Raw genomic sequence first — 13,706 nt, forward strand, 5'->3', positions numbered from 1 at the left:
TGACCACTACCAACTTGGGGAGGAAAGGGCTTATCTGTCTTACATCTCCCAGGTCATCAGGGAGCCCAAGGTAGGAACTCAGGGCAGGAACCTGGACATAGGAGCTGGAGCACAGGCCATGGAGGATCACTGCTTACTGACTTGCTCTCCTGGCCCCTGCTCAGCCTGCTTTCTTATGCAACGCAGGTCCACCTTCCCAGGTGTGGCACCACCCACATCACTCAACAATCAAGAAGATGCCCCATGGATATGGCCACAGGCCAGTCCAATGAAGGCAATTCCCCAATTGAGGCTCCCTCAACCCAGGTGAGTCAAGTTGACACTAAAGCTATCCAGCACAGGGTGCAAGAGCTTTCTAGGGCCTGTTCTATAAAAGTGCTGATCTTCACCAGGGTTCCACCCTCATCACCTAATCACTTTCCAAAGACTGAGTTCCAAATGCCATCATACTGGCGACTAGGTTTCAACACATGAACTTGGTAGGATATCACATTCCATTCATTAAATTCCCCTTCCATGAGGACAGAGTTTGAGCTCCTTAGACTGGCCCTGAAAGACCACCACAGACTGCCCCCACCCTGCCTTCCCCATTACCATAGCCCTCATAGATCCAAATTCCAAGCAGATTCCCTCATGCCCCACTACTCCCATCCTAGGGTTTTTCAAAAACAGGTCCTTATCGTGGAATTTTTCCTTTCCCTCCTCCATCTGTCTTTGAGTCTCACCACCTTCCATAGTTCCACACCCACCTCTTCTCCCTCCTCTCAGCTCTAGTCTGTAGTGACAGTGATGTTGCCGTTCATGTCCTGGAACCAGGTAGCCAGCAGGACTTTTTCATTGCCTTGTTCCAAAACTTGCTTCTGAATCCCTCAAGGAATTTAGGACTGACATCTGCTCTTGCCTTCTATACTATCCTGGAATACAGTAGGCACTCAACAAATGCTTGCCTGTGTCAGTGGGCATGGGCAGCTCATTGGCCCCCATCTTTGTTTCCTACAGGGGAACCACAGACACATTTGAATTTGACAGCATCTTCCTAGGAGATGTTGTCTCCCTCTGCGTAGGCCACTTGGCCAGGGAGGACCGGTTCATACCCAAGAGAGAGCTGGTGTGGCACGTCAAGACAATCACTATCACAGAGATGGAATATGGCAATGTGTAAGTATAGAGCTGACCCTGGTGTGCAGTGGGGACTTCTACTGCACAGCAAGGTGGGGGGTGTCCTTCAAGGCCAAGGTTACCCCATTCAGAAGGCTTTTAAGACAGGACAAGAAGAGGCAGCTGTCTCATACTGAAGCTATCTGAACTATGTATCTATCACCAGAGGCAAGGGAGTAGATAAGGTGAGCTTGGGTATGTCCTGCCTTTAAAGCTAGTAAGGCTTCCTTGCAAGAATGTCAAGAAAGGCATACAGTGGCAGACAACAAAGGCTTTTCTTGCCTTCCTCTTTCTTTCTTCCTTCCTTCCTTCCTTCCTTCCTTCCTTCCTTCTTCCTTCCTTCCCTCCCTCTGTAATGCTGCTTACATGGCTGCTGCTTAGGAGGTCACAGAGAGAGTGTCTCTTATGGACAGGGACAGGCCAGCCAGTCAGTCCTATGGCATACCTACTTCTGGGTACCTACAGTGATGAACTCTGCATCTCTCCCATTGGGGCCCTATGGAGACTCAGCCATTTTTGGGTGACTAAGAGCCTTAGCTACCTGGTCAACATAGGCACAATCATCAGTTAGTATAATTAAAACTACTTGGTAACCTCACAGCAAACCAGGAAGGGCCCTAAGGCTCTGGAAAGCCTGGAAGACATTGAGAAGAAGCCAGTAGTCTGAGAAGGGGAAGCCAAGGCTTGTTGTGGGGAGTAAGTTGGGGGTATATGCAACCCCAAAGCTAGCATGCCACTGCTTGCTGGGGCATCTCACCCAGGTAACAGCTGGTCCCTCTCCTATCATGTAACCCCCTGAAGCTGTCCCTGCTCTCCCTACACGCTACAGCCTCTCTTTCCCTTGGGAAGGGGACCATTACCTACACAGAAGCAACAGCCAGGTGTAGGCCTCAGGATCCAGGTAGGAGGAGCCATTTTCTGATGAGGGTTAGGAGCTGCACTAATCTATGGGTGTAAAGATAAATATTTAGAAGGCAGTTTAATACTAGTTTCACTTAGCAAAATAGTAGTAGTAGGTTCCCCTCTGGAACTTATGACTTACCAAGCCACAGGTACTTAGCTGACTTTACAGTCTCAGGCATGAGTTCTGTCCCATGGAGCAGATCTCAAATCCAATCAGAAAGCAATGGATTACCCCATAACATTCCTGCTACTGTTGCACCAATGAGCATATCTTGCCAGGACAGTCATTATTGTAGCTCACAGGATTCACAGTTGGGCAAGACTGTTGATGACTTCTGCTCCCCCCAGCAGCCTACATAGTACCTTCTGGCACTATGAAAGCTAACCAGTAGAGGGGAAACTTTCAGGTCAGTACCAGCTTGATTTCTTCATTTCCTATGACCCAAGTATATGGTGTTTTAGTAACAAGGTCTTGCCATCAAATTCCAGTGAGTAATCAAGAGCAATGTTCAATAGCCTGTGTTGTTTGGGGGTCTCTTAGATGCCTCTGACCAACAACTCTAAGGGAAGTATCCCACACCTGCCACTGGGCTTCTTCTTTTATAACCTATGGCGTCTGAGAGAAGTATTATCTTTCTGTGTAGGGTAACTCCACTTAATCTCTCTCTCTCTCTTTCTCTCCCTCCTTCTCTCCCTCCCTCCTTCCCTCCCTCTCTCATATGTGTAGTCTACTTTTTATGCTAGGAATGAGACCCAGGGCCATACACATGCTCAGCAAGCATTTTGCACCAAGCTACATGACCAACCCTTCTTGCCAGTTCTTGTTCAACATTAACATATTCAGGGAAAGGACACACAGAGAGATTTTATCCATTTTCTTAAACAGGAAACACTTTTGTTGTTTTATCTCAATCACTTATCTAAGAGATAGATAATCACTATAAAAATTCAAATAAGACTGGTAAAATATGGTAAGTAAAAGATGGTGAGATTTCTCCAGGGCCCGACCCATTAGCAATGGCCACCATGAGCATTTGGGGGATCTCATTCTGGTGATTTTCTAATTATGTCTATTAGAAAACTGTTCCTTATATCCGAACATGGAAATTTTTTAGCCATTTAAAATAATGAACTAAATATGTACCAGATGACTTGGAGCAATTCCCAGGAAGTATTACCAAGTGAGAAAACCAAGATGCAGGAAAACATGTTTTATATGATGCTGTTCAGAAAAGAGAACACAGATGTCTCCATATGTCTATGTGTATGTGGTCTGGGCAGGGTTGGGAGGAATGGAGGAAATGTGGCAGGCTGTATCCTCCACTCTGGCGTGGGTTATCTAAGGTAAAGGTGGGTGCTACAACAGAAGCCAGGGAGAAAGGAGACACAGCCAAACAAAAAGGAAGAGAGAGGCTACCCTTGGAAACCACGTATGTGACCCTACAACCTGTGCGTATACACAGAATCACAACTATCACTGGGAATGTGCATTAAAAAGACTTTTTAAAGGATTTTTAAACCAGCGTGGTGAGGTGGTACATGCCTTTAATCCCAGCACTTGGGAGACAGAGGCAGATGTATCTCTGTGAGTTCAGGGCCAGCCTGGTCTACATAGTGAGTTCCAGGCCAGTTGGGTTTACAGGGAGACCCTACCCTCCCCAAACCAAAGAATGTATCCCCTTCAAAGGAATTCTGTAACAAAATCTGAATACATCAAGTGATAAATCTGGGGAGGAGAGACCTCAAAACAGAACAATAATTTCCCACAAAGCATCTTTATGTCTTTTTTTATTTTAAGAATTTTTGGCACTTTAATGGCAAATTGAGAATGTAATAAAGTTGATGCTGTACAATGGAAATAAGGCTGTTTATTAGCCCTGAAAAAAATTCTTAATTGGCATCATGGGTTAGCAAGACGGTTCAGTAGGTAAAGGCCCTTGCTGCCAAGCCTGAAAGCCTGAGTTTGATCCCTGGGTCTCACACAATGGAAAGAGAGAATAGACTCCTACAAGTTGTCTTCTGACCTCTGCACATATGCTGTGGCACTCACACATGTACCCATACTCATAAACACATATAAAACAAATGTAAAATATTAAAATTTTCTTTACTAGTGTCTACTCATTATACATAGTATTGTTTCCTGAAGTCTTTCAAGTATATCATGTATTTTGTTAACATTTTCCCCCTTCTTCCTCCCCCATCTCTTCTTTCCTTCCCCTCTCACGCTGGTTTCTTGCCTCTCCGGACTTCCTTCTATTTTCATGTCACATATACACATAAATAGTTTTATGTATCTATAAAAAAAATCTAGGATCCCCAGTAAAGCTTCCTTGTACATCAGAGTGCAATGCACACAGAGGACCACAACTGCCCACGTTTTAAAGAATAAGAGACTACAGAGTGAGTATCTTTGGATGGGATTCCTATATTGAACCTCACTCACCCATGATTTAGGGACCATTGTAGAAGAGGGGGCAGAAAGACGGTAAGAGCCAGGGCTTGTTCATGAGCCCAGGGAAGCAGAGGCTTTCGGGCCACTGGAAGCTTGAACATGTGAGCTTGTGGCAATGGTGGCATTGAGCACAGGACCCGTACCAACTCAATTGAACAAGGGCCCAGAGGGGAGGAGAGAGATGAGTAGCAGGCCTAGACTGAAAGCTGTTGGAGGCTGGTTGTTGCTGGTGGGGGAGAATATGCCTTACACACAATCTCTGGATGGACTGACTGGGCTCCATTGGACAAATTTGTACTGAAGGGCATTTGAGTGCAAATGCTTGACTAGCTAGGACTTGCAATGTGTGTCAGAGTGCATGAGGTCCAGTGGGGAGATGAGGGATCTGGGTTTGACTGAGAATTGTTATATGAGAATACAGAAACTCAATAAAAAATTTTTTTAAGTTAAAAAAAATCTAGGCTCTACAAATGAGAAAAATGTGATATTTGTCTTTCTGAGTTTAGCTTATTTGCATAACATGATGATTTGTTGTTGCATTTATTTTCCAACTAATGGCATTTTATTCTTTGTGGCTGAATAAAAATGCCATTGTATATACACATACTGTAACATTCTTTTATTCATTCATGTTGGCAGATTTCTTAGCTGATTCATAACTTGGTTACTGTGGACAGTGCTGCAGTAAACATGGATATTCAGGTAGCTCTGTGATGTGCTTAGGATCCTTGCAGTATATACCCAGAAGCAGCAAACCTGGGTCATATGACAATCCTAGTTGTAGTTTTTTGAGGAACTTCTATACTGATTTTCATAGTGGCTGGACTAGTTTACATTTCCACCAGCAGTGAGTAAAGGTTTCCTTTTCCCCACATCCTCAACACCACTTGCTGTTATTTGTTTTCTTTATGATAGTCGTTCTGACCAGGGTAAGATGGATTTTCAGGGTAGTTTTAATTTGCCTTTCCCTGATGGCTAGGAATGTTAAACCTTTCCTACATTTCTGGGCCATTGGTACTTTATCTCTTGAGAGCTGTTCATTTTGTTAGTACATGTGTTGATTGGGTTGTTGATTCTTTGGTATTTAGTTTTTAGAAATTCTTTATATATTCTAGGTATTAGTCCTCTGTCAGATGTATAAGTAGCAAAAATTTTCTCCCATTCTGTGGGCTGTGTCCTCACTCTGCTGATACTCTGCTTTGCTGTGCTTTTTAATTTCATGCAATCTCATTTGTCAGTTCTTGGCACAATTTCCTGAGTCATTAGAATCCGAGAAAGTTTTTGACCATGCTTGTATTTTGAAAGGTTTCCCCTACTTTCTCCTTTAACAATTTCAATTTCAGGTCTTATATTAAAGCCTTTCACCCCCTTGGAAAGGATAATGTAGAGGGTGAGACATGGGGATCTAATTTACTCTTCTACATATGGATATCCAATTTTCCCAGCACCATTTGTTGAAGCTGACTTTTCTCCAATGTATGTTTTTTTACTTTTTCGTAAAAAATCAGGTAGCTACAGCATCAACTTTTATTCTGGGTCTTTTGTTCTTTTCCACTGATCTGTTTCTGTGCCAGTACCATACTGCTCTGATCCTACAGCTCTGTAGTATAACTTGAAAGCAGGCATGATGCCTCCAGCTTTGTCCTTTTTGCTAGGATGGCTTTGTGCAATTCAGGGTCTTTTGTGCTTTTATATGAATTTTGGGATTTTTTTTATTTCTGTGAGGAATGCCATTGGAATTGGAGATTTCATTGAATCTATAGATAGCTTTTGGTAATATATCCATTTTCACTCTATTAATTTTGCTGATCCATGAGAATGAGAGGCCTTTCTACCTTCTAGTGTCTTCAATTTCTTTCTTCAGTGTTAAAGTTTTCATTGTAGAAATCTTTCATTTCCTTGGTTAGGTTTATTCCTAGGTATTTTTTAAGCTCTTAAGAATGGAATTGTTTCCTTGATTTCTTTCCCATCATGTAAATTATTGATATACAAAAAGCTACTGTTTGTCATATATATTTTTTATTCTGCTACTTTGCTGAACATGTTTTTCACTTTTAAGAATTTTCTGGTAGTCTTTAGGGCCTCTAACGTACAATATCATATCATCTGCAAATATGGTTTGACTTCTTTTGTGTGTGTGTATGTGTGTGTGTGTGTGTCCCTTTTATTTATTTCTTTTGTCTCACTGCTCTAGCTAAGACTTAAAAGACTTCTGAATAGGAGTGGAGAAAGTGGGTATCTGTGTGTATGTGTGTGTGTGTGTGTGTCCCTTTTATTTATTTCTTTTGTCTCACTGCTCTAGCTAAGACTTAAAAGACTTCTGAATAGGAGTGGAGAAAGTGGGTACCCTTGTCTCATTCCTGACTTTAGTGGAAATGCTTTGAGTTTTACCCTCTGTAATACAATGTTACCTGTGTTTCATATATAACTTTTATCATGTTGCTTTAGTCTTAGTTTCCTTAGAGCTTTTATCATAAAAGGATGTTGAAATTTATCAGGAGGTCTCTCTCTCTCTTCTCTCTCTCTCTCTCATCTTTCTGAGACAGGGTCTCCCTATAGCCCCTGTTGGCCTGGAACTCAAAGAGATCCACCTGCCTCTGCCTCCTCAGTGCCGGGATTAAAGGCATGCACCACCATGCCCAGCCTAGGTTTTCTTTTTAAAGAAAGGATTTTTCCGTTTGTGTGTGTGCACTTGCACACACATGCTACAGTGCACATGTGGAGGTCCAAAGACAGTTTGCAGAAGTTGATTCTCTCCTTCCACTGTGTAGGTTCCTGGAATTGAACTCAGGTTATCAGGCTTGGTGGCAAGCACCCTTACCACTTCAAATATAGGTTTTCCAAGTATGCCTTAATGATCTTTTGAATTTCATTGATGTCTCCTATGATGTCTCTCCCTTCAATTATAATTTTATTGATTTGGTCATTTTGTTCATTTGTTTAGTTTGGCTAAGAGTTTGTCAGTCCTGTTCATCTTCTTGAAGAACCAACTCTCTGTTTCATGGCTTCTTTGCATTATTCCTTTCATTTCCGTTTCATTAATTTCTACCCTGATCTTTGTTATCTTCCTATCTACTGATTTAGGTTTGGCTTGTTCTTGTTTTTCCAAGGCTCTAAGGAGCATCATCAAGCTATTGTGAGACCGCTCTGATTTTTTTTTAAATGTAGGCACTTATAGGTATAAATTTCCCACCCCTAGAACTGCCTTCATTGTGTTTAATAGGTTCTGGTATGCTGTTTTTCATTTTCATTTGATTCTAGAAAGTTTTTAATTGCCCTCTTGATCTCATCAATGACAAATCCATCATTCAGTAGTATGTTGTTCAATCCCCATAAGTTTATGTTCTATAATTTTTCTTACCATTGACTTTATTCCTTTGTGATCAGATAGGATACGAAAATTACTTCAGTCTTCTTTTATTTGTTAAGACTTGCTTTGTCTCCTAAAATGTCATCTATTTAGGGAAAGTTCCATGGGCTGCTGAGAAAAGCTGTATACTTCAGTGTTTGGGTGGAATGTTCTGTATGTATCTGTTAAGTACATTTAATCTACTATGACATTTAACTGTGATATTTCTTTTGTTTGGTTTTTTTTAAGTCACATAACCTGTTGGTGAGAGTGGAGTCCTGAAGTCACCTTCTATTATTGTGTTGAGATCAGTCTATGACTTTATATCCAGTAGTGTTTGTTTTGTGAAATTGGCAGGGCCAGTATTCAGCACATATATGTTTACAATTATAGTATTCTCTTAATGGATTCTTCCCTTAATCAATATGAAATGACATTCTTTATCTCTTCTAATTAGTTTTGGTTTAAAGTCTATTTATCAGATGTTAGTATTTCTACTCCTCATTTTCTAGTTCCATTCACTTGGAATATCTTTCTCCATTCTTTCACATTGAAACTGTGCTCATCTTTGCCAGTGATGTATGTGCTTCTTATAGGCAGCAAATACATGGGTCTGGCCTTTTGTTTGTTTGGTTTCTTTTTGGGGACAAGGTCTCCCTGCAGCCCCAGCTGGCCTGGAATTCACTACATAGACTAGGCTGGCCTTGATCTCACAGAGATACACCTCCCTCTGCCTCCCGAGTGCTGGAATTAAATGCATGTGCCACCATGCCTGACACTAGATGGGCCTGCTTTTTAATCTAATTTACTAATGTGTGTCTTTTGATTAGAAAATCGAAACCATTAATATTCATAGTTATCACTGAAAGCTATGTATTGACTCTTGTCTTTTGTGATGTTGGTGCTTTCCTGTCACATCATTTTCTTATTTGCTGTTCCAGTGCAGTTCATCTTTCCTATGACCTCATGGATTTGTTTCTCTCTCTGCAATGGGCAGATTCCTTCAAATGTCCTCTGTAGTGTTGGCTCAGTGATCATGAATTTCATTAGTTTGTTTTATCATGTAGTTTTTCTTTCTCCGTCAATTATGAAGGATAGTTTTGCTGGAAACAGTAGCCTGGGTTGGTAGTTACTGTCTTTCAGAGCTTGAAGTACGTTATTGCACACCCTCCTGGAACTGAGAGTTTCTGTTGAGAAATCTGCTGTTATTGTCATGGAGTTGCCCTTATATGTGACTTTGTGCTTCTTTCTTGCATCTTTCACTGTTCTTTCCTTCTTCTTTGTCTTAATGTTTCATCTAAAGTATGATGTGGGAAGTTTATTTTCTAGTCTTGTGTGTTTGGCATTCTAAATGCCTCTTGTATCTGGATGGCCATCTCTTTCTCTAGGTTTGGGAAATTTTCTGCTATGATTTTACTGATTATTATTTCTATGCCTTTATTTTGAACTTTCTCTTCTATACTCATGCTTCATATACTTAGTCTTTTATGGTGTCCCATAGACCTCAGACATTCTGTTTTTACTTTCTTATTTTATCTATCATTGTCTCAATGTTTTAATTTATATACTTTGCCTTTAAGACCTGATAATCTCTCATCCACTTAATCCATGCTCTGAGTGAGCTCTCCATTGAGGTGAGGATTTTTTTTACTTATTGGATTTTCATTTCCAAATTATCATTATTACAGCATTTATCTTTGTTGAATTTCCTCTTTATGACCTTTATAGGCCTCTCTATTTTGTTCAGCTGTTTGTTTATGTTCTCTTTGTAACCTTTCAGGAATTTATTAATGTTCTCTTTGATTTTTGTGGAACATTCTTATGTCATCTTTTTGAACTGTTATCTAGAATTTCATCTAACTCACTCTCATTTTTGTCCATTACTATGGAATTGGTCATTTTCAGAGGAGTCATGTTGCCTCCGTTTTTCATATTTCTTATGTTTCTGCACTGGGTCTTGCTCATCTGTAATTAGGTTGTATGTTGTCTATTTTTAATCTTTTAAAAAATCATGCATGTACTTTCAGTCTAAGTATTTGCAATATTCAAGTGGGGCTAGATTACAGAAGAGTTGAGGTATAACTTGTCCTCATGGAACTGGGTATATAGATAAACCCTCAGTCTAGTACTTTATCTCCAGCACTACTCCAACAGTAGAATACTATCTTCGTTGGCATACATATCTATGGATAGACCTATGAAAATACAGTAATAGTCAGTTAAAAGCAATCACACCCTTTCAATGTGAATAAATTTGGGGGAGTAAAGAAACAGCATGGCATGTACTAAGGCAGTAGTTGCTATAGGTAGGGATAGAAAGTAAGCAAGCAGAGTAATACCAGCACTTAGTGTTAGAACCACCGAGAGAAAACAAGAGAGGGAAAAGGCAAATAGAGGAGAACAATAAAGATGAAGGGAAGTGACAAGGCAGCTCCATCTAAACACAGAATTAGGAGAAAGTGGTAAAGAAATACAGTCAGAGCAGGGAGGTAGCTCAGTCTAGTAAAGTGTTTGCCATGCAAGCACAAGGACCTGAGTTTGATCCTCAGGGCCACATTTTTTAAAAAGCCAGACATGGCAGCACATATTTGTAATCCCAGTGCTGGGAAGGCAGAGACAGGCAGATCTCTGGGGCTCACTGGCCAGACAACCTAGTCTAATCAGTGAGTACCAGGCCAAGAGAGAGACGCTGTCTCAAAAAGCAAAGTGTATGGAACCTGAGGAATGTATTGCCTCCACATGTGTGCCCACACATGCACATACACAGAGAGAGAGAGAGAGAGAGAGAGAGAGAGAGAGAGAGGAGAGGAGAGGAGAGAGAGGAGAAATGCAGTCAGCAGCTCCAAACAATCCCAACACATGGAAAAGTAAGGCATGAAGACACCAAACTCTAAGCCAATCTGCACAATCCGTCATGGGGCTTGGGTGCTGACCCTGCCTATGTAAGGGCTCTCATGGAGGGAGGGTACAGTGCTTGTCACTGAGGGGGTGGGTCATGGATATGGGATCTGCTTTTGCTCTTGAGTACCCAGAGCATGGGTGCTCATCTTGACTATGCGGGCTCCACAGATGCTTAGTGTAGGTGCTGGTCCTGTTTTGTATGTGCTCTCTGGGGGTGGGGTGCCGGTACTCCTGGAGGGAGGTCTGGTGCAGGTCCTACCTATGTGCAGCCCCTTTCAGGAGTGAGGAGCTGGTACTGTTCCTGTTTCTATGTGGCGCACTAGAGACTATGGCTCAGATCAGAGTTCCCCTTTGCTGAACACTACAGTTTTGATTCAGTGTTTCCCTTTATATATCCTAGAGGTATTCTGCCATCCAGGTCTCAGTCTAGTCCTATGACACTTGCTGTGGGTTCTCAGTGTGCAGGGAGGGAGCTCTGCCTCTGGAGCCACTGAGCAGCTGACCCAGCAAGGGTCTTTTGAAAACGGCTTCTTGCCACTGCTCCTGCTGAGCACCTCCTAAGATAGCTGCTCTCCAACTATCCCTAGTGTATTCACCCCTGGGCACCTTCTTCCACTGCTGCATTCCTGAACTCATTAGCAAGCACCAAGAGTGCTTATTTCCAAAGCTGCTAAAATATTAGTGTTGTGTGAACTTCTCCTGGGGAGATGAACAAACATCTACTCACCCCAGAAAGGTCACCAGTAGTAGAACAAAGAAATGATTCCATCCAAGACTAGACTGGTGAACTAATGAGTTTAATTGGAATTACTTATAGGAACATGGGTCCATGGTTACTTAGAGGAACACAGGCAACTTATAAGCAGCTATATAACTGAACGCCCCCCTTGCAACCATTAACTGCCTATAAATTGTCAAAGAGGGGCAAGGGCCTTGCTGGCCCTTCTTCCTAGCAATGGCTGTCTATAAGTGCTCAGGGAGGGGTGGGGCCTCATAAGCCCCTTCCCAACTCCATGATGGAATGTTGAGAGGTCCAATCTTGTGCAGATCTCTTGTGAGTGGGTAACTACAGTTGCTGAGGGTTCAAGAGGGGCTGGAGGACAGCACTCCACAATTAGCAGTTTGGATTAGAAGAAACCATAGCAAATGGATTTGTTCCAAATCCAGGGAACAAGAAGCACAGAGGCTACTTCCAAGGCTCCTGGTAGTCTTGGGGTAGAGGATGGTGATTCAGACCAAAGAGATACTGGGGAATGGGGACAACTGGGAGTGTTCTGGGTGCATTTTAAAGTTAGGACCAAACAGGCTTTGCTTTTGGATTGGATGTGGAGTATGTGGAGTAAGAGAAGAGACAAGGGGCACTTGGGAGGATGAGGCATCACTCCACTGTGAAGTTCAAGATCTAGTCCATACTCACATCTTAGACAATTCTAGCCTCAGAATCTTGGGTGGAATAACCGGCTGGAGCCTATAGGAGAGGATGCAGGGCCCTGCTGGTGCCTTCAGAGCTGATTCCTATCTGTTCTTCAACCCCTCTGCCAGGTACTTCTTCAACTGCGACAGCCTCATCCCCCTCAAGAGGAAGAGGAAGTACTTCAAGGTATTTGAGGTTACCAAGACAACGGAGAGCTTTGCCAGTAAGCTCCAGACCCTGGTGCCAGTCAAGTATGAGGTCATTGTGACGACAGGCTACGAGCCAGGAGCGGGCACCGATGCCAATGTCTTTGTGACCATCTTTGGGGCAAATGGGGACACGGGCAAGCGGGAACTGAAGCAGAAAATGCGCAACCTCTTCGAGCGGGGCAGCACCGACCGTTTCTTTCTGGAGACGCTAGAGCTGGGCGAGCTGCGCAAGGTCCGGCTGGAGCACGACAGCAGCGGTTACTACTCAGGCTGGCTGGTAGAGAAGGTGGAGGTCACCAACACGAGCACTGGGGTGGCCACCATCTTCTCCTGTGGCAGGTGGCTGGACAAGTCTCGGGGGGATGGGCTCACCTGGCGAGACCTCTTCCCCTCTGTCTGAGATGCTCTAGTACACCTTCCAGTATCTACCTTGTTCATCAGTCATCTCCTGAGACCTTCAGGAGTGGGGACTAGGGGACAGCAGGCCTGTGAGACTCTTATAAGTCCTTGCTTCTTGTGACTGTGGGATCTTGGTCTCCACCTTCTCCATCTCATAGACCTACAGGAATCAGACTCAGCATGTCATAATCCATCTCTGTACAATACCATTTTAAATTTTCTCTCCTTATAATAACAGCGGTGCCCAGACTTGCTGTGGATGGAAAGTTGGGGCTTCACCCAGGGGAGACAAGTGGGGAAGGAGAGGCCATCAAGATGGTATATTTTAAGCAAAAACTAATTAACAACTTTTTCCCCCAAAAAAGCTGGGCTAATTAAATTATTACCAACCACACCCCACATAGAACTCATTTTAGCATCTGCTTGTTAAGAAATGTATGCTTCTTTTTTCCAGTTCTTATAAATCCAGGGGCAAATGCAAAATATATATCAGGAGGAAGTGCTTTGGGACCTAGGAGTCTGAAAAGTAGATAACTCTTCACACAGCTTTACAAAGAACACATGGGCTGGGGCCTGTTGTTAGCTCAGCCCATGGTAACACAGTTCAGATAGGCTTGAGATGATGGAGGTGACACCGGAAGCAGCCTGGTCACTACCAGTGTGAGTTGGGAGGGCTGTTTAGCTAATGTTGCCTGTGGCTCTCTGGGGACAATATTTTGACTGAGAGCTAAGAGAGGATGGGGGACAGAATGAAGACAGAAGCTCAAGGACATGACCTTGATGGAGAGTCAACATAACTGTTCATTTGTGCATGCATGTAGCTATACACTCATAGGCACATAGACACATGTGTACATGCATACACACCTGCACCCACATATGCACACACAATTATAAGGCATACACACATACAAACAT

The 13,706-nt window shown here is 42.8% G+C and overlaps 1 protein-coding gene across 1 annotated transcript in view; it reads left to right on the forward strand.

The window, feature by feature from the left end:
• Loxhd1 (lipoxygenase homology domains 1) overlaps window positions 1-13,097 on the forward strand; it is a gene marked incomplete in the record, with an annotated part of 174,362 nt that extends 161,265 nt beyond the window's left edge. Inside the window, 2 exon segments of the mRNA XM_017796306.1 lie at window positions 1,000-1,158; window positions 12,309-13,097. Coding sequence (XP_017651795.1) covers window positions 1,000-1,158; window positions 12,309-12,789 — 640 coding nt within the window.
• Window positions 13,098-13,706: the final 609 nt, after the last annotated feature.

Source organism: Nannospalax galili, unplaced genomic scaffold, assembly GCF_000622305.1.
Source record: "Nannospalax galili isolate Female #2095 unplaced genomic scaffold, S.galili_v1.0 scaffold169, whole genome shotgun sequence".
Taxonomy (NCBI): domain Eukaryota; kingdom Metazoa; phylum Chordata; class Mammalia; order Rodentia; family Spalacidae; genus Nannospalax; species Nannospalax galili.